This window comes from Trachemys scripta, chromosome 10, assembly GCF_013100865.1.
Source record: "Trachemys scripta elegans isolate TJP31775 chromosome 10, CAS_Tse_1.0, whole genome shotgun sequence".
NCBI classification, from domain to species: Eukaryota; Metazoa; Chordata; order Testudines; family Emydidae; genus Trachemys; species Trachemys scripta.
In genome coordinates, this window is record NC_048307.1 from 25,561,379 (window position 1) to 25,586,155 (window position 24,777).

Below are 24,777 nucleotides of genomic sequence, written 5' to 3' on the forward strand. Positions count from 1 at the left end.
GTATGGAAACTTTACAGTAGCTGAACTTTAAAAGGGACACTGTTGGGTTATTTTAAAGAGACTAGTCCCCTTCTTTGTGATCTAATCTTAAAAGTGAAAGAACTGCCTCCACTCCTGCTCTTGGTTTATATCTTGTGCTAATCAGTCTCTTTCTCTCTGGTTCCCAAGTCGCCAACATTTAGTTTCCAAACACCAAAGGTGAATATTAAAATTAAACAAACCCCTCTTCTTTCTGCATTTGTTCTTTTCTTTTAGGATTTCATGGAAACTCTTCTACTATTATGTTTTGTAAAACTTCGTAAGGTCTGTTTCTGTTAAATGCAAATCCTAGATTTGGGGCCTAAAAATATGCAACCAGTTTTTCTTTAGCCATTAATAATTCAATCCCACTGCATGGTGGGGAGCATTGGAGAGAAAAGCAGGCCCAACACCCCTGGGAACAGAGGCAGGGAGTGCCTTAACTTCACACTATGAAAGGATGGCCCTTATATATCACAAGACTGGTGACCTCAGTGGGCCCTTTGCAGCTTTGGAGAGGCAGAAGATACCCTTCCTAGGAACAGCAAAAAAATGCTTGGATCAAACACAATGTGGGTTTAATCCTAAACTGAAGTGAGCTCACACAAGATGTAGCTGTGGGCGGGATAAAAGTACTTCTAGCACATTTACCACCTCCCTCAATCCTATGGTTGCTGATATAAATCAGATCAGTCATAGGGCAGCTTTAACTCATGCCAGCTGGAATGGTCCCTATGAGATCATTCTATCATTCCAAGATTGCAAAAACAGAGTGTGCTCCAGTACCCAGTTCTCACCCTGGCTTTGGCGCAATTTAAAGCACATCCCAGCTCCCCTTCCAGCAGAAGAATCTCCAGGAGCCTCTTCAAGACAGTTTAAAACATTGCACCACTGAAGCAACACAACAGGAACGTACCCTGGGCCAAGGATCTGGCCATGGAGTTAGAGATTCTGTAATTTCCAAGATGCTCACATCTTAGAAGGTATCCCAAATTAAACACATTCTCCCACTTCATTAGTAACCTTGTGTATTAAGGTTTGTGACTGGCTAGAGCAACACAATCTGGGTTAGAGCTGAATTGGCACTTCACAGGCTTTCCAGCTGCATCTTAATTTCTTGCTCCCTTGTGATTATGTGATTATTCCATTGCAAACTAGCTTCTTGATTAATTTTAAGTCATCAAACCACAGTTTTGGAAAAAATTAAGAGGACTGTTAATGTTCTTAATCTTTATTTATAAAATCTGTGTATATTAGTGCTCCCCACAGTCTCTCTCAGCACATGCACGTCTCTGTAGCAGATGGTGTATCACATAAAGAGGGCAGTTTTAACACAAGTCACAACTATTATCTCGGGAGGCAGCAGGATGCCAGTAGCAGGCCTAGAATTTTGGTTGGGAGTGAGTTATAATTGACCATTCTTGAAGCTTTTAGGTACTAGTATCCATTGCAATGTTAGAAAGCCCTGGATTTTTTTCTGTAAACAAATCAAAAACTAACAATCTGGGTAAGATAACAGAACAGTAAAGTTACCTGGTTAATCATGCATGTCTCCAGTTCTTCCTTTGTGACATTATTATTACCCCTTTCTTTGTTCTGCAAAAGTAATGAAGAAGTTTTTATGAGGTGTCCTAGATGACTCTCTCATTATTTGCTGGTGAAGTCTTGCTGAAAAATCCTACTGTAATAAAGTGTCTGAAGGATTAACCAGCAGGTAAAATGACAGACTTGATGAAACCATATATGGATTTTTAAGCCACAAATTACATAAAATCTCCAAAGCTTAACAGGCACAAGTCTGTCTGGAGTGGGCATGAGAAAATAGTCAGAAAATCCTTTTTATGTCTCTCTTTTTAAAAAGAGAATAACTCTTTTCAGTATTTCAGATGTAGTGGAAGCTCCAGGGTTTGTCTGTGCGACCCCTCTTCATTGCCCGTTTGTCTCTCCTTAAGCTAATTATGAGTTTGTTTAGTCTAAAGCGGACAGTAACTTTTTCCTCTGAAGAGCTCCATACATTGTTTCTCTTGAGTGTCATGTTGTGTGGGATGATCTAGCATTAGAGGCATTATATGCTCATTCTGAAAGTCAAAAGGAGAATGAAGGGACTTACCTATTTTGTTATTAGATGAATTTAGAGGGGGCAGAGAATGGCTTAGGAAATTAGTAAAAAGATTAGCTTCTTTTAAATGGTAAGCACTACAGAGCAGGGACTCTCTCTTTATCTATGTTAGCACTAGGGACAATGGGGCATGAATCCTAACTGGGACCTTTGGGCTCTACTGTAATATATAAGCAACAATAACAGCATATGGATTTAAACTAATGGTTGCTGCAGCTTTAACTGGTTGACTGTATGATACCGTCACTCAACAACATTCCATTCAGTATACATCTTCTATGCACAGAGATGTTAAAAGATTTGGCCAGCTCTAGTTTAGTTCACGATATTAGGAGAGAGACTGTGAATGAGCACAGCCACTTGTGACTTAGGCTTTGTTTATACTAGCACTTTTTCACACCCCTGACCGACAGAAGTTTCACCAAGAAAAGCACTGGTATGGACAGCACTATGTCGATAGGACAGCGTCTCCCACTGACATAGCTACCACCACTCATTGGGGGTGGTTTACTTATGCCGGCAGGAGAGTTCTCTTCCACCAGCACAGAGCAGCTACGCAGGAGACCTTACAGTGGTGCAGCTGCAGCAATACAGCTCTGCCGCTGTAAGGTCCGTAGCGTAGACATAATTTAATGCTGTCTTTCCAAACTAGGGCCAAGGAAGATTTTATACCAGACCCTTGCATGTTTAGTTTAGGCAACACATTTTAAGACAAAAGCTTGAAAAAAAATGTTTGTTTAAAAAGATAGCCTCACTGGTACTTTTGTAACCAACTTCTTCTAACCCCTTTTTGCCCTAGAATCACACACAGGCCTTGGAATGCCCGAAACAAAAATGCACTGCAACAATTTTAAAGAATGAAGCTTTTCCAAAATAGTTTTGCTATGAGCCATATGGGCCTACTGGCTTCAAGGTGGAATTTCAGGTGTTGGTTTTGACCTAAAAAACCCAGAAACTGCTTGGTATCTGTCCCTCGCTCTCTCCACTTCCAATGCCTTACTGTCACAGTTGCATCAGCAGCTTTCCTTTCATTTGGAATGCTTTTGTCCCCTTCTTCCCCTCACTGCACCCAAGTCTGAAATAGCCCAAGTTTATACACTACAAAGCCCATTTGTTTGCATAGGCATTGTCAGAAGACAGACCAGTTGAGGGTAGAATTTCTGGTTGGTGAGAAAGTGTGCTGGAGGGTTTTAAGCTGCATCAGTCAAATGATTTGTGATGGTAAAAGGGAGGAAGGGGTGCGGCTGCACTGGCTGATCTTTACTTTGTATCTCCTGTGTTCTTATGTTTTTAAAATGCGTGTCAAGGAAGCCCAAAGCATTGTATGGATGCCTTTCAATGTGGAGTTTGTAGCAGACCGGAATCTAAATAAATATTGTAGAAACCAGGATAGAAACACAGGCTCTGTTTGGAGCCCTGCCAGCTCATGAGAGAGCAGATCTTTAAATAATCACTTGTTCAAGCAAAATGTGAATTTTATATCTCTATTTTTACCTGATCCACCTAATTCTGACCAGGGAGAGGAGGCGGCACAGGGAGAAAAAACAATAGTTTTGTAGCGAGAAAGCTGCTGACACATCTGGGATCTTCCAAGTGAGAAAGTCAAAAGTACAAAGGTCTATTCTGGTTTCTACAGTTTAATCCATAATTGTATAACTAAAGGAACACATTCCATGTAGATTCAGTTCTTACGAAGCACTGTTGATGTCTAGGTTCTGCAGTTTTGTAAAGAGTCATACTCAGAATTTTGACTCACCCTGTACCACATGAATATTGCTTTAAAGGCGTTTTCATTAGAGCAGGATCCACAGGACATGGTGATAATCTGTTGCAAGCCTTTAGGAGCCACCTGTCAACAAAGACATAATAAAGCTAAAATAGCAGTTATGGAACAAAGCAAAAATACTAACCAGCCCCATTTAATTCCCTTACTCAGAATAAATCCAGTGCAGTGTCTGCATGCAGACACCACCACCACCTCTCACATTCAGCTCTTAAGAGAATAAAAGGTTTGATTTCATCACGGTGGAGGGTGGGAGATTCTCTTTGAAATTTCATCTGCAAAGTTCTCTGCATGGGAACATCCAGCTTCATTTACGGATCCCATTCTCTTGAAAAGGGGAAGGCAGGTGATACAGCTGCTAACAGTTAAACCACAACATTTCCTATTCAAATGCTTTTATTTTTACCCTGGTAAGTCTGTACCCTGAATACCACATGTTTCTTCATAAACATTGATCACAATTTTAACAAAGAAAGATTATTCCTTTACAGAATAATTACACGAATAACCACCATCTGGAGAAAGGCACACATGGAAAATAACCTCAATGCCAAGCTCCACATGCTCGGCATACAAGGAGAAGAAGGTTGACAAACAATGCGTCACTTGGAGAAAGCCTCTAGTGAAAATACAACAATGGAAGGTTTGGAGGCCTCATCTTTAGCTATTCACACTTTGAGCTAAAGGATTGTTAGACAGAACTTTAGCCTTGTACTTTCTGGGTTCCATGTGAAATTTCCCACTTATGAAAGGGCATTCATAAACTGGAAAAGGGGTAGAACACCAACAAAGCAAAAACATTGCTTCCTTTGATGTTTAGTTCTTCAATCTGTAAGCGATGATTACTCTCAACACTCAGTCTCATTATCCATAATTTCAGTAGATATCTTCAAGAATATAGAATAATGATTATTTAATAATAGTTCCAACTTTTGAATCTCTTCAAGAGCAGAAGAGCAGCACCATCTGGTCAGTTCTCTGATGATCTTTTAAAAAAAATCCTGTCGTTCCTTAAAATCTCTTCAAATCCTGTTTCCATCATGGCTTTAAGCATTGTAGGTTGGATTTTGTTATGCTCTTTAGGCCCTGATCAAGCAAAGCAGATGCTTAACTTTAAGAATGTGAGTAGTCTCATTAACTAAAGCAGCTACTGCATTTTTCATTGTGTTTCATACCTTCTGAACCCCTTCATCAGTGTTAATATGGATGGTAGGAATATTCTAATGGGGGGTGTTTAAGATAGTTACACAGAGCTCTATTTCTTATTTGTGATTAAGTAACTTTGCAATTTACTGATGCAACAGAAATTTCAGATCCTTCCTCTCGGGGCGGGTTCATACCATACATGCACTTTGGAGAATATGCAGACTTAGAATATGGTAAATCATCATAGTTCATTCTTAAACTTACCGAAAGCAAAGATTCCTTTAAGTTTTCAGCAAAATTCTCTGGAGGTAAAATCCCAAGAGCAGGTCTGTTAACAAATGTACTCTAAAAAGTGAAGGAAGAGAAACGGTAAGTATTTAACATCATAAGAAAAAATCTGTGATGTTGAGATTGCGATTCAAAAAATGTAAATATAAATTAAACTAAGTCTAAAGTTCAAGTACACTAACATTAGGCAAATTCTTAAATATTTGCAGTTATGATACAGAAGTTTTAAAAATAACTGAAAATATTCAAGTCTCAATAAATTCACCCATTTTTCTGTCTAAGCCCAAATTTTATTTTCTTTGAGGGTCACCTTTAAAGAGAAATATTCTAGACTGCACTAAATGTTTTTTCTTTAACACTGATCTTTTATCCCTTCACCCTATTCTTTCACCAAAATCTCAGTTCCTTTTATACAGAGGAAATAAACTTTAAAGCCTTAATTATTTGGCTTCAGTTAGAATGGCTAAACCCAAATTTAATTAAGATAGTGTAACAGTTTCTTCCTTATCAGGCTTCAAGGGAGACCAGTTCTGAACACTGTGGGTATAAACACCCTCCAGATATTATGACAGTATAGGATTTTGAGGCTGGGGGAACTAGACAAAGATATGTTCAAAGGACAGGAGAAAGATAAGCTGCAAGAATCAGCAAAGCAATTCTTGCAATAAAATAGTTTCCCTGCAATAAAATTATGCACACAAACACACATGCTCTTTCCCTTATAAAATCCTCTCACATTTACAATAGTGAGTAGTACATCAAGGGAGCAACATGTTAGGCAAAACCATGTCTGGATGAATGGATGCTGTAGGAGGAATGGGGATTTCTGTTCTGATTTAATGAGAGATACTGCTACACCAGATTATGTAAAATTGCATTCAATGGCTTTGTGCAGCTTAGTTTTAGTAGCAACTTGATTTTGCGCTCAGAGGTTGATCAGATTGGTACTGGATTGTGAGAGAAGGGGGTTAAAATCATCCAAACTACTGGCCATAGTTTACATTTTGAGTTGATTGTGTCTACTCAGCTGCACATGAAGTGTCTCAAAATGCTGTTGCAACACTGAACCAGTTCCAATCCCCAATACTCATAAAGGTAATCTAACTGGTGAGACAGAGCTACGCAGAGAAGACTGACATGAACAATGGCTGAGAAAGCAGATTTCAGAGTAGCAGCCGTGTTAGTCTGTATCCGCAAAAAGAAGAACAGGAGTACTTGTGGCACCTTAGAGACTAACAAATTTATTAGAGCATAAGCTTTCGTGGACTACAGCCCACTTCTTCGGATGCATATGCATATGAGAAAGCAGAGATGATATTCATAGAATCACAGAAATGTAGGAATGAAAGGACCTCGATAGGACATCTAGTCCAGTCCCCTGCACTGAGGCAGAACTAAGAATTATCCAGCTCATCCCTGACATGTGTTTGTTTAACCTGTTCTTAAAAAACTTCCAATGATGAAGATTCCACAACCTCCCTAGGTAATTTGTTCTGGTGCTTAACTACCCTTATAGTTAGCAAGTTTTTCCTAATGGTTAACCTAAATCTCCCTTGCTGCAATTTAAACCTATTCCTTCTTGTCCTGTCCTCAGTAGTTAAGGAGAACAATTAAATCACTCGCTTCTTTATAACAACCTTTACATACTAGAAGACTTCTGTCCCCCCCACATAAGTCTTCTCTTCTCCAGACTAAAGAAACCCAATTTTTTCAATAGTTCCTCATTGTCATAACTATAAAGGGAAGGGTAACAGCTCTCCTGTGTACAGTATTATAAAATCCCTCCTGGCCAGAGACTCCAAAATCCTTTTACCTGTAAAGGGTTAAGAAGCTCAGGTAACCTGGCTGACACCTAACCTAAAGGACCAATAAGGGGACAAGATACTTTCAAATCTTGGTGGGGGGAAGGCTTTTGTTTGTGCTCTTTGTTTTGGTGGTTGTTCGCTCTTGGAACTAAGAGGGACCAGACATCAATCCATGCTCTCCAAATCTTCTGAACAAGTCTCTCATATTTCAAACTTGTAAGTACAGCCAGGCAAGGCGTGTTAGTTTTATCTTTGTTTTTTTAACTTGTAAATCTACCTTTTGCTAGAGTGTTTATTTCTGTTTGCTGTAACTTTGAACCTAAGGCTAGAGGGGGTTCCTCTGGGCTCTTTAAGTTTGATTACCCTGTAAAGTTATTTTCCATCCTGATTTTACAGAGATGATTTTTACCTTTAATTTTCTTTAATTAAAAACCTTCTTTTTAAGAACCGGATTGATTTTTCCTTGTTTTAAGATGCAAGGGGATTGATCTGGACTCACCAGGAATTGGTGGGGGGGGGAGGGAAAGGGGGGAGAGGGAATGATTAATTCCTTCTTGCGTTAAGATCCAAGGTGTTTTGGATCAGTGTTCACCAGGGAATTGGTGGAGGAGTCTCTCAAGGCTACCCAGGGAAGGGAGTTAGCACATTGGGAGTGGTGGCAGCAAAAGCAGATCTAAGCTGGTAGAGAAGGTTAGAGGTTTTCATGCAGGTCCCCATATCTGTACCCTAAAGTTCAGAGTGGGGAAGGAACCTTGACAGTCATGTTTTCTAGACATTTAATCAGTGCTTAATTTGTAATGAAAGAGGTGCCAGGGCTCAAACAATTTTTTCTTTTTACTTTTATAACTGATGCAGCAAGCCCAGAGGTGCCAGAGTGATGAACTGCCAAGCCTAGAGGTGCTGGGTCTCAGCCCTGGCAAGCCCAGACACAAATTAAGTACTGCCTTTAATCATTTTTGTTGCTCTCCTCTGGACTTTCTCTAATTTGTCCACATCTTTCCTGAAGTGTGGTGCCCAGAACATGACACAGTACTCCAGTTGAGGCCTTATGCTGAGTAGAATGAAAGAATTACTTCTTGTGTCTTGCTTACAACACTCCTGCTAATACATCCCTGAATGATTGTTTGCTTTCTTCAGTTCTGTTTTCCATGCCGTCTTTGGGAGATACCTGGAAGGCTCTATTGTACTATAGTATATTTGTGTTTGCCGTTTAAAGTAAATGGCATGATAAGTAATATTTAACACCTTTCATCCATAGATCTCAAACACTTTGCAAAGGCGAGTATCATTATCCTTATTTCACGGATGGGGAAATGGAGGCACAGAGAGGTGAAGTGCTTTCTCCAAGAGTCCACACCCAGTCAATGGCTAAGCTGGAAGTAGAATCCAAGACTCCTGGATTTCCAGTCCAGTGACCTATCCACTGGACTGTTGCCACTGTGCATGTAATTCTCTCACACATTAGGATGTGTGGGTAAGGATAAAAGGGGTAAAAAAAATAAGGGTGATGTCTTGGTAGGGGTCTACTACAGAATACCAAACCAGAAAGAAGAGGTAGATTAGGCTTTTTTTTAAAAAAAAACAAAAACTAACAAAATCATCCAAAGCACAGGACTTGGTGGTGATGGGGGACTTCGACTACTCAGATATCTGTTGGGAAAATAACACAGCAGGGCACAGATTATCCAACAAGCTCTTAGAATGTATTGGAGACAATTTTTTATTTCAGAAACTGGAGAAAGCTACTAGGGGAGAGGCTGTTCTAGATTTGATTTTGACAAATAGGGAGGAACTGGTTGAGAATTTGACCGTGGAAGGCAGCTTGGGTGAAAGTGATCATGAAATGGTAGAGTTCATGATTCAAAGGAATGGTAGGAGGGAGAACAGCAAAAAAGAGAATATGGATTTTAAGAAGGCAGACTTTAGCAAACTCAGGGAGTTGGTAGGTAAGATCCCCTGGGAAGCAAATCTAAGGGGAGAAACAACTGAAGACAGTTGGCAGTTTTTCAAAGAGACTTTATTAAGGGCACAAGAGCAAACTATCCCACTGCACAGGAAAGATAGGAAGTATGGCAAGAGACCACCCTGGCTTAATCAGGAGACCTTCACTGATCTAAAAATCAAAAAAGAGTCCTACAAAAAATGGAAACTAGGTCAAATTACAAAGAATGAATATAAACAAATAATACAAGTATGTAGGGATAAAATTAGAAAGGCCAAGGCATAAAATGAGATCAAACTATCTAGAGACATAAAGGGTAACAAGAAAACATTCTTCAAATACATTAGAAGCAAGAGGAAGACCAAGGACAGGATAGGCCTGTTACTCAATGATGGGGAAAAACAACAAGAGAGCATGTGGAAATGGCAAGGGTGCTCAGTAACTTCTTTGTTTCGGTTTTCACCAAAAAAGTTGGTGGTGATAGGACATCTAACATAGTGAATGCCAGTGAAAATGAGGTAGGATCAGAGGCTAAAATAGAGAAAGAACAAGTTAAAAAAATTAGTTAGCAAATTAGATGTCTTCAAGTCACCAGGGCCTGATGAAACGCATCCTAGAATACCCAAGGAACTGACTGAGGAGATAGCTGAGCCATTAGCGATTATCTTTGAAAAGTCATGGAAGAGGGGAGAGACAATGAAGCAAATAATTAAGCAATCAATTTGCAAACATCTAGAAGATAATAAGGTGATAAGTAACAGTCAGCATGGATTTGTCAAGAACAAATCCTGTCAAACCAACCTGACAGCTTTCTTTGACAGAGTAATGAGCTTTGTGGATAAGGGGGAAGCGGTAGACGTGTTATATCTTGACATTAGTAGCTTTTGATCCTGTCTCGCATGACCGTCTCATAAACAAACTAGGATAATGCAACCTAGATGGAGCTACTATAAGGTGGATGCAAAACTGAATGAAAAACCATTCCCAGAGAGTAATTATCAGTAGTTCACAGTCATGCTGGAAGGGCATAATGAGTGGGGTCCCGCAGGGATCAGTTCTGGGTCCAGTTCTGTTCAATATCTTCATCCATGATTTAGATAATGGCATACAGAGTACACTTATAAAGTTTGTGGATGATACGAAGCTGGGAGGGGTTGCAAATGCTTTTGAGGATAAGTTTAAAATTCAAAATGATCTGGACAAAGTGGAGAAATGGTCTGAAGTAAATAGCATGAAATGCAATAAGGACAAATGCAAAGTACTCCATTTAGAAAGAAATAATCAGTTGCACACACAAAATGGGAAATGACTGCCTGGGAAGGAGTGCTGTGGAAAGGGATCTGGGGGTCATAATGGACCACAAGCTAAATATGAGTCAATAGTGTAACACTGTTGTAAAAAAAAAAAAAAAAAACATCTTTCTGGGATGTATTAGCAGAAGTGTTGAAAGCAATACATGTGAAGTAATTCTTCCACTCTACTCCACACTGATGAGGCCTCAGCTGGAGTATTGTCTAGTTCTGGGCGCCATATTTCCGGAAAGATGTGGACAAATTGGAGAGTGTCCAAAGAACAACAACAAAAATGATTAAAGGTCTAGAAAACATCACCTAGGAGGGAAGATTGAAAAAACTGGGTTGGTTTAGTCTGGAGAAGAGAAGACTGAGAGGGGACATGATAACAGGATAGGAACAAGAAGCAATGGGCTTAAATTGCAGCAAGGGAGGTTTAGGTTGGATATTAAGAAAAACTTCCTAACTGTCAGGGTGGTTAAGCACTGGAATAAATTGCCTAGGGAGGTTGTGGAATCTCATCATTGGAGATTTTTAAGAGCGGGTTAGACAAACACCTGTCAGGGATGGTCTAGATAATACTTATTCCTGCCATAAGTGCAGAGGACTGGACTAGATGACCTCTTGAGGTCCCTTCTAGTCCTATGATTGTATGACTCTATGATGTGCATTTATTCTTACCCAAGGAGGCTGGCTTTCACCAAAGATTGGTTGGACATTGAAGATTCTGGTTGTCTCCGTGCTGCCTTCCACTCAGCTTAGCAGCTCAGGTTCAAAATGTTTCCAATAAAATCAATGGTTTGGTGTTCTGGTTCCTTTTATTTGTGTGGCCAACCTCCTAGGAGCCTGAAGCATGCCCCTTTACCATGACTGCATTTTAGGGAGGTTCTCCTTTGTGCACTAGCATGGTAAATTTCTTCTTTCAGATTGTAACAATGGGCTAAGCAGATGATGGTGTTCTCTACTCATCGCATTTATGTTGTCGGTAACTAGTCTCTCGTTGGCCAACAGCCTCTCCCAGCATTACGTCTGAGTAATCTGATTGGCAGCTGCAGAATTCCCAGCAGACAAGAGAGAGGAATCTATTCTCTTCGTCAAGCCCTGAGCCATTCAGCACCACTAAGGCTGGAGTAGCCTCCATAGCCGTAGCACCCTCTCTCGAAGGCGTGGAGAAGATTGGATGATCTTTGTAGCAATGGAGTCTCCAGCTCTGTCAGGGTTCCCTCCCTACTCTGAACTTTAGGGTACAGATGTGGGGACCCTCATGAAGACCCCCCTAAGCTTATTTCTACTAGCTTAGGTTAAAAACTCCCCAAGGCACAAATCCTTCCTTGTACCTTGGATTAGGTAACGCTGCCACCACCAAGTGATTTAAACAAACATTTTAGGGAGGGCCACTTGGAGCCCTACTTTCCCCAAATATCCCCCCAAGCCCCTACACCCCTTTTTCTGGGCAGACTTGAGAATAATATCCTCACCAATTGGTACAGGTGAACACAGACCCAAACCCTTGGATCTTAAAATAATGAAAAATCAATCAGGTTCTTAAAAGAATAATTTTAATTAAAGAAAAGGTAAAAGAATTACCTCTGTAAAATTGGGATGGTAAGTACTTTACAGAATAACAAAAGACTTGAGAACACAGAGGATCTCCCCTCTAGGCAAAACCTTAAAGTTACAAAACCTGGTATAAACCTTCCTCTTAGACAAAGGAAATCACAAGCCAAAATAAAAGTAAGCTTCCTTCGCTAGTACTTACTAATACTAATGGAGTTGGTTTGCTTGCTTTCTTGATCTGTCTCCGGCAAGCACACAGAACAGACAGACAAAGAACAGACAAAACAAAGCTCTTCCCCTTCCCCCCCCCCCCCGATTTGAAAGTATCTTGTCCCCTTATTGGTCCTTTTGGTCAGGTGCCAGCTAGGTTACCTGAGCTTCTTAACCCTTTACAGGTAAAAGGATTTTGTGCCTCTGGCCAGGAGGGATTTTATAGTACTGTATACAGGAAGGTTGTTACCCTTCCCTTTATATTTATGACAAGCTCTATCCCCAATTTTCTTCTGTGCAACAACATGCAGGGACACGCTGTGGAGCTGGACTCCTCTTTGCTTCCCAGAGGTGGGGTCCTCCCCAATTCTTCCCTCTCTTACTCAGTAGAAACAAAACGTCTCCACTACAAGAGTCCTCAGCACCTGCAGAGGTGCAGCAGCAAGATTTGCCCCACCACAGAGAAGCTAGCGAAAGACTAACTACAAGCTCATCTAAGTGAAGCCAACATACTAGACCCAGCACAATCTGGCTTTAGACTCAGACACAGAACTGAAACTGCTTTAGTGGCACTGATGGATGATCTCCTCCTGACAATGGATAGAGGCCAGACATCCATTCTCATCGTCCTAGACCTCTCTGCAGCATTCAACACTATTGACCATGAGATACTGCTGTTTCACCTGACAGAGGTGGCAGGAGTTCAGGGTGATGTGCCAAAATGTTTTCAGTCCTTCTTGGAGTGACACACCAAAGACCAGTAATGGGAACTGCACTTCCATCACTAGATCCTTCAATTGGGGGGGTTCCACAAATATTAATTCTCTCTCTGGTTCTTTTCCACATCTATATGGAAACACTGGGTGAACTGGTCAGATGACATGGACTCAAGTGCCAGCAATATGCAGATGATACACAGCTCTTCAACACTTATGACCATGTCAACCACCACCAAGATGGCCAAGGGCTTGCATGAGATCAGCTTATGGATGAACAACTGGCTGAATCTGAATCCAAGCCAAAGAGGGCAAAGGAAAGTATTCTGAGGAGTTTTCAGCCATGGTAGAGTCTTCTGTGATTGAAAGTTCACGTCCAAAATTGGTCAATTCAGTCCATAGTCTAGGAGTACTCTTGAATTCCTCACACCACAACAACCACAAGTAATGCTTTCTACCTAATCTCTGGTTGGCTGGGAGACTCCATCCCATCCTGATGGATGAAAACCTGGCCTTAGTTATTCAGGACTTCATCACCTCTCAAATGGACTATAGCAATGTAATATATCTGGGCATGAAACCTTCAACACTTACATAATTCCAATTAATACAAAATGCTCTTCAGCAACACAGGACAGGTGTGATATGCGCACAGTAGCCTCTGTACTCTACACTAGCTTAGGAAATTAACTCCCCAGGATAGGACTATCACAAACCTCAACACTTCCCATTCCAAGTGCAAAGTGGATTTCTTTGACCTTGCTTTCTCTAACATACACACACAGAGAAAACAAACAAAATAAATCCATGCTATCAAAACAAGACACTCCACTGCTACTTCCTCTGGGAACAGGATGAGTGAACAAAACATATGACAGCAGTTAGTCAAGTTGCTTAATGCACTCCTAGAAGGTACTCAGATACTATGGCAATGACCATGGTATAAAAACCCTTATAGAATAGAGTTTGGTGTTGGTGGTCTGTAGATGATAACTGAGTGGGGAGTCAGTGAGCACCAACTTGTACAGTAGTACACTGTTTGAAAAACAGTTTTTGTTCTTAAAATCACTGTTAAATTATTAACACAGATGAATTTGGTAAATTTATTCAAGTGACTTGAATGGAATATCATGGATTGACGTGTTCCTCCATAGTACAGATTTTAATCTTTGCAGATGTTCTATTGTCAAACAATATGCTACTTTTCCCGGTATATTAAAAGTGAATTAAGTACAAGTCAGTAATGTTTGGCAATGAATTCATGTATCAAAGCAGGCTCAACAACCCATGATTACTACAAAACAATGCTACTTTTCCCAAGTTCTCATTAGAATTACAGTCTGAGCTCCAGTGAAGTAAGTCCTTATAGGTCTCCAGAGAGAAGAGAGTGTTTTCCTAAATCCTCTATGTTTTTCAGTGAAAGGCAGTCTGCATGTTATTTGATATTTTTCAATCTCTTTCTTGGGGAGTGAAGCTCATCTTATTCAGGAAATGCATGGAACATGATCAGAGCAACGAGAGATGTGAATTGCAATATTTACAATGTGTAAGGAAATCATCAGAATTCTTGAAAAATACACAGGATCTAACTGGACACTAGCCAAAATTTCATAATTTATAAAAATATGTAATTTCAGAAACAATGTTTACTTCTGTAGGCTCAGACTTAAATAAATCTAAATACAGATATTCCTCTCCAATTGTTTGAACAGCAAATTTTGTTTGGTGTGTACTAGAGCTCTTATTTAACTTTTGTCTTTACTAGAGAAAAGTTGCCACATAAAACTAGATGCTTGAGAAAAATTCACAACAGATTAATGGATTATGGGACATTCCGAGAAGAAAGTATGTTTTTCTTTTGTTGTTAAAAAGAGATAAGCCCAGCAACAAGAGAAATAGAACATTTAAATCATCTGCCACCATTTCAAATTAGCGAGAATAGATTCTTCACAATGGGATACAAATATAGTACATGATGCATTAAAAAAAATAAGGACATAATCCTCAGAAGTAAATTTTATTCTTATCATTAACAATAAACAAAGTCCCTGGAATATTTTTGGTGCCTCAGGGGAGATTACTCCGGTAAGAGTAAGACTAAGGGCTAGTCTACATGAAGTGCTACAGGGGCGCAGCTACGTGCTTCAGCTGCACCACTGTAGTGATTCAATGTAGACACTACCTATACTGACAAAAGGGGTCCTTCAACTGGTGTAGACAATCCACCTCCATCCATCTAGTACTATCTACACAGGGACTTAGGTTGTCTTAACTACGTTGCTCAGGAGTATGGATTTTTCACATCCCTGAGTGACACAGCTTTGTCAATCAAATTTTCTAGTGGAGACCAGCCCTGGGAACGGGAATGCATTTTCACAGTATGGCTGACACTCAGCAGTCTGCAATCACACCCCCATATATCACTGTTGGCTGCAGTAGGTTTCCAGAAGCCCTTGCTTTTCGTAATTCCCTGACTATGGAACTAAATGCTTTCAGTATACTTCAGTGCAAATGGACATATTGCCTACAGTTGCCAAGACAAAGCATTGCCAGAAATGGACAATGCACAGACGGGTTCTGGGTGACTCAATTCTGTCTTTTTTCCCACTGAACTGATGGAGGCCTATATCATCCACTCTAGAAATAAAACCAGGATACTAACAGTGTCTGTGCAGATCATGTTTAGGAGAGATGGGCCTAGCTATAAAGTTCCTATCTGGACTTTGCAGGCATTCTGATCTGCAATTTCTTCCAAACTTTTCTCTGACATTTAAAGTGCCAGTAGACAAATAGGCTAGTGCCACCAAACACCATGGTGGTAGACCGCTCTTTGTTAGATTAATGCTGCACTGTATTAGGGCGTTTTGAGCTGACCTAGCTCTCCATGTCGGTTTTTTAAAAAGTTTTGAGGCATTTTGTTTTACTTTCAGGGAAGGTAGAATCACCCACCCTGGAGAAATGAGAACTCTCCTTGAGAATTCACTAGTCTGGTCTTTCACATCTACACAGTGTTGCTGAGCTTTTGCGTTCAGACTCTCATACAGTTCAGGGCTTAACTTGGAATCATGCAAGGTTTTCAATTAAGTTAATTCAGTTCATCATCCGATGTATCCAGGACTGGCTCCTGGCACCAGCGAAGGAAGCAGCCAATAGAAGGGGTGGCACTCCGTCCATTATTGGGGCGGTACAGCCGGGTCTTCGGCGGCACTTCGGCGGCAGCTCAAGCGCTCTGTTTTAGTCTTCGGTGGAAATTCGGCGGCAAGTCCTTCACTCCGTCTCTTCGGCGGCACTTTGGCAACCACTCAATTGGGTTTTTCTTTTTTTTTTTCCTTCGCCGCTTGGGGCGGCAAAAAAGCTGGAGCCAACCTTGGATGCATCTACCCACATGCACAAGCTAAACTGTCAAAAGTCATGGAAATTAAAAAAAATATATACAAAAATCATGGAACCCATGACTTCCAGAAAGGCCATGGCAAAAAAGCAGACTGAATTATAATGCAATATTATTCAAACATCTTTCATGTGGGATTCCCCCCCATAATTTCCACTTCATAAGAAAGAACAGCATCCTACACCCTTGTTGCTTAAGACATAGGCCTTGGCTACACTTGCGAGTTACAGCACAATAAAGCAGCCCCGGGCGCCCTAGCTCACTCCCCATCCACACTGGCAAGGCACATAGAGCGCTCTGACTCCGCAGCTACAGCACTGCTGGAACTCCACCTCGGCGAGTGGAATAACGTTTGCTGCGCCCCGCTGGAGCGCCACAGCACCAGTGTGAACAAGATTTTGCATTACTGCGCTGTGATCAGCCTCCGGAAACGTCCCATAATCCCCTTAAGTCAAGTGGCCACTCTTGTCATTGCTGTGAAATTGGCTACAGGAATGCGGAAATGCCCTTTCAAAGCTTGGTTTCGGAGAAGCCAGCTGCTTATCAGTTCCGAGAAAAGCAAACATTTACTGTTACTTTGAGTGAGTGAGAGAGAGGCTGGGAGAGGGGGGTCTGAACTTACAAGACAGCACGCTGACACACTCTCAGGACCCCAAAAACCCACTCTCTCTCCCCGCACATACACACAACACATTCCCTGTCACATTCCACCCCACCCCCCCCATTTGAAAAGCATACTGCAGGCACTTGTATGCTGGGATAGCTGCCCATAATGCACTGCTCCCAATACTGCTGCAAGTGCTGCAAATGTGCCCACGCCGGTGCGCTTGAAGCTGTCAGTGTGGACAGACTGCAGCGCTTTCCCTACTGCGCTGTACAAAGGCGGGTTTAACTCACAGCGCTCTGTGTAGTGTAGCGTACATCTGCAAGTGTAGCCATGCCCTTACACTGCTAAGCAATATATTCACATTATCTGCATAATTACTCCATATCTGACATCCCAGTCCTTGTCCTCAAAGGACACTTGCACAACACTTTCAAAAGACAAGCCTGAGAATTTAAATTTACAACTCTGCTAGACACTGAAAATCATGGACTTAAGACACTGAATTTATGGCTCATTACAACAGTCTATAAGCCACAAACCCTCCTTTTCCTTCAACTGTAGAAGTGTTTAACTGCCCATTATCACTTTGAATGGTCTTTTGCAATATCTGGTAAGTCCTTATCTGTTCCACCATCTATTTAGCTGTAACACTCTGAGTACCTTTCCCAGATCTGAATAAGAGCTTTGTTTAAGCTCAAAAACTTGTCTCTTTCACCAACACAAGTTGATCTGATAAAAAATATTACCTCACCCATTTTGTGTCTCTATTATTTGCATAGATAAACTGGGTGAGGTAATATCTTTTATTGAATCAATTTCTGTTGGTGAGAGAAACAAGCTTTCAAGCTACATAGAGGAAGAGCTGAAGAAGAGCTTTCTGTAGCTTGGAAACTTGTCTCTCTCACTAACAGAAGTTGGTCCAAAAAAAGATATTACCTCACCCACCTTGTCTCTCTAATATCCCGGCACCAACACAGCTATGACAAAACTACAAACAATATATTATTTGTATAGGCATTTAAAATAATTACCTTACTCCCAAACTATCTCACTGCACTAGCCTTCTTGTTTTAATTCTACAAGGATATGACAGTGTATCAGTACCTGTATGGCATCCCTTCTCACAACAGTGAGCAAGGCACAATAAAAATCCAGGATCCTGGATTTAAATTACCATTTTCACGTTGTGACTAGAAGATAGCATCGATTTTTTGCTCTCTTTCAAGGAGTCATGCTAGATTCCAAATAAGCAAAGCTTGCTAACAGACTCATTCAAAGTGCTTTGTTCAAGAACACAACAAAAAATAATTAATTCAAAACAGCCTGGCTTTGAAGGGAGCATTTATTTGAATTAGTCTGTATCCACAAAAACAACAAGGAGTCCAGTGGCACCTTAAAGAAGTGGGTTTTTTACCCACGGAAGCTTATGCCCAAATAAATCTGTTAGTCTTTAAGGTGCCACTGGACTCCTTGTTTTTATTTGAATTCTCTCTTTCAAGTATGTACAAAGTGATGCATAAATATGCCACCTCAAACTCCCTTCTTCTGGAACTTACATAAAGTCTTTGTTGTTATCCTTAAACTTTACAGAGCTTTTTTAAAAATAGTGAGGTCCCCCACCCTTCCCCCCCCAAAATTAAAGCATGTCTACTCACATACTAAACTGATTTGCGAACAAGCTATTTTTAAAAAGTTAACACAAGATAAAGCAATAACAAGGGTGGGAGGAGTGAAGAACTGATTTAAATTATTTTGTGTCTTTTATACAAACTACTTACCAAGTTCTGTGGCTGCTGGAGAAGTTTCATCAGAGATGGATGGCTGTAACCTAAAACAAAAGAAGGAGACTATTTCCATCTGGTTTCAAGTAGCCTTTTTGAGATTTATTCATCAGTATGTACTGTAGAGAATAACTTTATTTTCTTAACTTGCTGTTTTCTTAGTGTCATTTCCAACCTTTCCACGTATTAAAGTATTAAAGGTTGGTTCTTTTCTAAAGTGGCACAAATTGTTATGCCCCTATGACTTACATTCTCTTCGGTGGCTGAGGGACAAATGCAGCATCTGATTACAGGGAAGCGTGCGATACCACCAAACACTCTGGTGTAAGACTTCACTAGTGTTGGGGCTTATCACCAAATTGACAATTAGGTTGAAATGGATCAGTTGCCCTATTAAAGTTTGATTAAAACAGATAAAACAATTACAGACAGTTTGAAAAGGAATCAGGCCCACAGGTGACATATGTGAATCTTTCTTGTATAAATGAAGCTCTTTGGTGATTAATCTTTTTAACCATCAGTTTGAAGTGCTGCCATCCACTTGAGTGGTGGAAATTTGCTTCCTCTTCACTCTGGGGTTACCAAGTTAACACTTCCCATTTCTCTTTAGTACCAAATGTATCTGTCACCCGCTTTCTTTTACTGAGAATGGTATCACTGTTGCTAGATCAGTGCCACTAATGTTTTTCGGCTCAGATTCTATTACTGTAAATGTTTAAAAAGCATGCACTGTGGACTGCTTATTTTCCCACTCTGAAGAGATTCTTTCCAAGAACAGAGGGATAGTAATCATAACCATGACTTGTTTGAGTAAAATGACCTTCATCAAGCACTGAACATTGTATTGTCGTACAAACTCATTTGTCCACTCAAAGTCAGTCTGGAAAATTATGCTCCATCCTTATGCTTCTCAGACCATACTAGTCCCTCACTTCCAAGCACAGAAAGGATACAAATATCACCCAAAAGTGGCCAATGATCACAAAGTGGGAGGAGAGAACCCCAAGTAGCATCATTCCACCTTTCACCCTTGAACTTGTGGAAGTTCTTACACAAGAATGGTGCATAGTTTGGGCTGCTGGGTTTGGTGAGGGGGTATCTGATATAATCAGATACCAGGACTGGCTCACAACATTTTAGCACCTGAGGCAGGGAGCTCAAATGACACCCCCAAGCCCTCTCGCTTGGGCCAAAACATTGAAAGGTCTCAATTCTGCCTTCTTCCTGTTCTACTCCTCTCATTGTACTGCTCTGCTACCTACCCCAATAAAGGAGAACTAAAAACTTAAAATGCCTTGTTCAAAAAAGGATAGTTACCTGTTCTGTAACTGGCATTCTTCGAGATGTGTTGCTCCTGTCTATTCCACAGTAGGTCTGGGTGCTCGCCACATGCACCGGTGCCGCAAGTTTTTCCCTTAGCAGTACCCGTACTGGGGGAGCACCACGGTGACGCCTGGAGTGGCACCTGCATATCGTGGTATAAGGGGAGCCGCGGGCTCCCCACACCCTCGGTTCCTTCTTGCTGGACAACTCTGACAGAGGGGAAGGAGGGCAGGGTGTGGAATAGACAGGAGCAACACATCTCGAAGAACGCCAGTTATGGGACAGGTAACTGTCCTTTCCTCTTCGAGTGATTGCTCCTGTGTATTCCACAGTAGGTGATTCCAAGCAATATCTGCTGGAGGTGGGTAGGAGTTCACGATGGTTCGGGACGAAGTACCGCCCTGCCGAACCTGGCGTCATTCCTAGACTGGGAGACGATCGCGTAATGCGAAGTAAATGTGTGAACTGATGCCAAGGCTGCCCTACAAATGTTCTGAATGGGGACCTGGGCGACGTAGGCAGCTGAGGAGGCCTGAGCCCTCGTAGAGTGTGCCCTGACGATCGGTGGCGGGGGAATCCCTGCCAGATCATAGCACGTGCGTATGCACAAGATGATCCAGCGGGAAAGCCACTGGGTGGAGATAGGTTGCCCCCTTGCCCGCTCGGCTGAGGCAACAAATAGTTGAGAGGATTTCCGGAACGGCTTAGTCTGATCCAGGTAAAAGCCAGCGCCCTATGCATGTCGAGGCGGCATTCCTCATTAGAGGAGTGGGGTTTAGGACAGAGCATGGGGAGGAAGATGCTCTGCTCCATATGGAGGGCGGAGGAACGCTGGGTGTGGGCGGAGCTGGACTTTATTCCTATGGAAAACCATATAGGGGGGTTCCGAGGTTAAGGCCCTGAGTTCCGAGACACGTCGGGCCGAAGTGATCGCCACGAGGAAGGCCACCTTCCACGAGAGGTGTGACCAGGAGCACGTGGCCAAGGGTTCGAAGGGGGGCCCCATGAGACGGGACAAGACCAGGTTGAGGTCCCATTGCGGCACGGGGGGCCTAGTGTATGGGAATGAATGGTCAAGGCCCTTCAGGAAGTGGGAGGTCATTGAGTGGGAGAAGACTGTGTGGCCTTGAATTGGCAGGTGAAAAGCCGACATGGCTGCCAGGTGCACCCTAACTGAGGCGGGTACCAGTCCCTGGGCCCTAAGGGATAAGAGGTAGTCCAGGATGACCTGGAGGGGTGCGGCAGTGGGGGAGACCCCCTGCTCACTCGCCCACCTGGCGAACCTGGACCACTTTGCCACGTACGTCCGATGCATGGACGGCTTCCTGCTTTCCAGGAGGACTCGCCTTACCTGCTCCGAACACCTATTCTCCTCCTCATTCAGCCACAGAGCATCCATGCTGTCAGGTGGAGCGCGGCCAGATTGGGATGGAGGAGGCACCCTCCATCCTGGGAGAGGAGGTCTGGGCGGAGAGGTAGCACCCTCGAGGGGGGCTGCTAAGAGGCGTAGGAGGGGCCCGTACCAGTGTTGGCGGGCCCACGCCGGGGCTATGAGGATGAATTCTGCCTTGTCTGCTTTCACCTTCTGAAGGACCTTGGCGATGAGGGGGAACAGGGGAAAGGCATAGAGGAGCTGGCCCGACCAGCTCAGGAGGAACGCATCGGAGATCGCGCCTTCTCCTCCCCCTCCCCTGGAGCAGAACTGGGGGCAACGCAGGTTCTGACGGGTTGCAAACAGGTCGATCTGGGGAGCTCCCTACTCTTGGGAGAGTCGGCGAGCGACCTCCGGGTGGAACGACCATTCGTACTGGGGGGAGAAGACCCTGCTGTGGCGGTCTACTTGTGTATTGTGGACGTCTGGGAGGTGAGCGGCCCTTAGGGAGATATCATGGGTGATACAGAACCCCCTTAAGTTCAGGGCTTCCCGGCAGAGGCTAGGGAGCGAGTCCCGCCTTGCCTGTTGATATAATACATGGCGGCAGTGTTGTCCGTGAGGACTCTGACTACCTTGCCGTGGAGGTGCATGAGGAAAGCCACGCAAGTCAACCGAACTGCCCTGAGCTCTTTGACATTTATGTGAAGGGGCAAGTCCGGGGCCGACCACGTTCCCTGGGTCTGCATGTTCCCCATGTGGACTCCCCATCCGAGGCATCGGACACCAGGTCTATGGACGGATTGGCCTCTCTGAAGGGAACCCCTTGTAGCATATTGCTCAGGCAGGACCACCAGAGCAGGGAACCCAGTACCGGGGACGGAACCCTGAGAACCTTATCCAGCCCATCCCAAGCTTGGGAGAATCAGGAGGCCAGCCATATCTGGAGGGGCCTCATGCGGAGTCTGGCATGGCGGACCATGTAAGTGCACACCGCCATGTGTCCCAGAATCCGGAGACACGCCCTCGCCATGGTCACCGGAAACGTCGTGATTGAGGCAATGAGATCCCTTAGGGTCTCGAACCTGTCTAGGGGAAGAGAGACTGTGGTCCTGGAGGAGTCCAGCAGGGCCCCAATGAATCTATGCACTGAACGGGCACTAATGTTGATTTGGTTTCGTTCACGACCAGGCCTACATCTGCGCATGTCAAGAGGAGCAGCTCCACGTGGGCCTCCACCTCAAAACGAGACTCCCCCTTGAGGAGCCAGTCGTCCAGGTAAGGGAAGATCTGTACTCCCTTCCGCCTGAGGTAGGCCGCCACCACAGACATACATTTCGTGAAGATCCTGGGAGCCGTGGAGAGGCCAAAGGGAAGGACCGCAAATTGGTAGTGGTCCAACCCTACCATGAAACGGAGGAAGCGTCTGTGCCCCTCGAAAATATGGACGTGTAAGTACACGTCCTGAAGGTCCAGGGCCGCATACCAGTCCCCTGGGTCCAGGGAGGGAATAATAGAGGCAAGGGACACCATACGGAACTTGGAACGGGTTAGGAACCTGTTCAGGCCACGCAGGTCCAGAATAGGCCTGAGACCCCCTTTCGCTTTCGGGATCAGGAAGTATCGGGAGTAGAACCCTTTGCCCTGGAACTGAACTGGTACCCTTTCCACCGCCCCGACGCTTCTGGTCTCTGGGTCTTTTGTATGGGGGCTCATATCTGCTCCTCACAGGTTGAGCCGCCGGGAGCGATTTGGCCTTGTCCTTAGCCGGGGGGATGTAGAGGCCCAAGGTCTGCAAGGAGGTGCAGGAATCTTTCATCCCATGCAGCCTGACGTCCGTCCGGTCTGCAAAGAGCGCCTTGTCATCGAAGGGGAGGTCCTGCATAAGCGTGAGGTTCGCTCCTGGGCATAGAACGGCGACAGGAGTCGCACGACTTGAAGCCTGGGGCACGGGGCATGCCCCGAGCCCCCTCTAACAACTGAAGGACGATCTACCAACGGTACCACTAAGGTCGAGAAGAAGGGCTGCAGCAGAGCTGGAGCACAAAAGTTCTGACTACCTTCACTGGCAGCAAGAAGGAACTGAGGGTTGGGGGAGCCCGCGGCTCCCCTTATAGCGTGATATGCAGGTGCCACTCCAGGGGTCGCTGCAGTGCTCCCCCAGTACGGGTACTGCTAAGGGAAAAACTTCTGGCACCGGTGCACATGGCGAGCACGCACACCTACTGTAGAATACACAAGAAGAATAACTTTAAGTAACACTTAACTTTCAAATACCTGCATAGCAAATGTAACTTTTCTTGTCTGCATAGTAAACACTGGCATTTTTATCTGTTTGAATAATCAAAGTGGTGCTTTCCATGCCTTCCTGGTTGCAAAGATTTGAACTGCTTCCTGCTGAAGGTCCACAGTCTGGGCCAGCTTATGCTCTATTGAGATGGTTGCAAGGCCGACCAGCCTCTCCTGTGTCATTGTGGAGCATAAATGTGTTTTTATTAACTTCAGCTTGGAGAAGCTGTGTTCTCCACTGGCAACTGTTACAGGAAGTGTTAGAAGTATGTGCAGAGCAACAAAAGCATTTGGAAAGAGGGTGGTCATCTTATTTGTGCACATATATTCCAGAACAGCCTTTGGAGTTGATCCTGCTGAAATGTATCTTGAAAGGGCTTTCAGTTCATCACTTAAATCACTCGCATCAATATCGTGCATGTCATCATGAGTCACTGTCTCTAGTGCCCTGCATTGCTAGTGTAGGTCTTCTTCAGGTATAGCGAGGAGTTTTGGAATATCATACAACATCCCAAATATACTGCTGTGTTCCTTGAGCTGTATGAAATGTTCTTCAACTGACTGTATTGCACAATCTAGCACCTGGTTAAAGAATTCAACTTTGAATTGTTGTTTGGGGTCTCTTATGGGATTATCCCGTGCCTCGTAATCAAAATGTCTTCTTCTTTGGTGACTCTTGTATTCTTGAATGGGTGGGAAAATAGCTTCAGTGTGAAGTTTCTCTGCCAATTTCCGTGCACTCTTCAGAACATTTTGAAATCCCTCACCTGACCGGGAAGACTATAGGTATGACTTTGCTTTGTCCAGTTGTTCCATTGCTCCAGATATATCAAGGTCAACACCTTGGAGTCTCTTGCTTACAACATTTATTTCAAACAGTATGTCATGCCACAACACTAAGCCACATAGAAATTTTAAGTTATGTATGTTTCTGATGATTCCATTTCCCTCTGCCACTGTTCTCCCACAAACAGTTCCTGTCATAGCATTATCCTCCATAATGGCAACTAGGCATCATCTATCTTCCCAATTTGGTGTTTGATAGGCTTTATCGCCTCCACTCGACTTTCCTGTCGCGTGGCACTCAGTGGTTTCAGTGTCAGAGAGGATGTTCCCAGATGTTGCTTCAAAATTTGCC

General features: G+C 43.3%; 1 protein-coding gene across 4 annotated transcripts in view; it reads right to left on the reverse strand.

Annotated features, from left to right (window-relative positions):
* ABAT (4-aminobutyrate aminotransferase) overlaps positions 1–24,777 on the reverse strand; it is a 150,834-nt gene that overhangs the window by 16,033 nt on the left and 110,024 nt on the right. For all 4 annotated transcript variants that reach the window (XM_034783527.1, XM_034783530.1, XM_034783529.1 and 1 more), the window contains exons 6-9: positions 18,653–18,702; positions 5,331–5,411; positions 3,894–3,986; positions 1,552–1,614 (exon numbers count right to left, since the gene is read on the reverse strand). In XM_034783527.1, the coding sequence (XP_034639418.1) occupies positions 1,552–1,614; positions 3,894–3,986; positions 5,331–5,411; positions 18,653–18,702 (287 nt within the window). The remainder of the gene's footprint in view (positions 1–1,551; positions 1,615–3,893; positions 3,987–5,330; positions 5,412–18,652; positions 18,703–24,777) is intronic.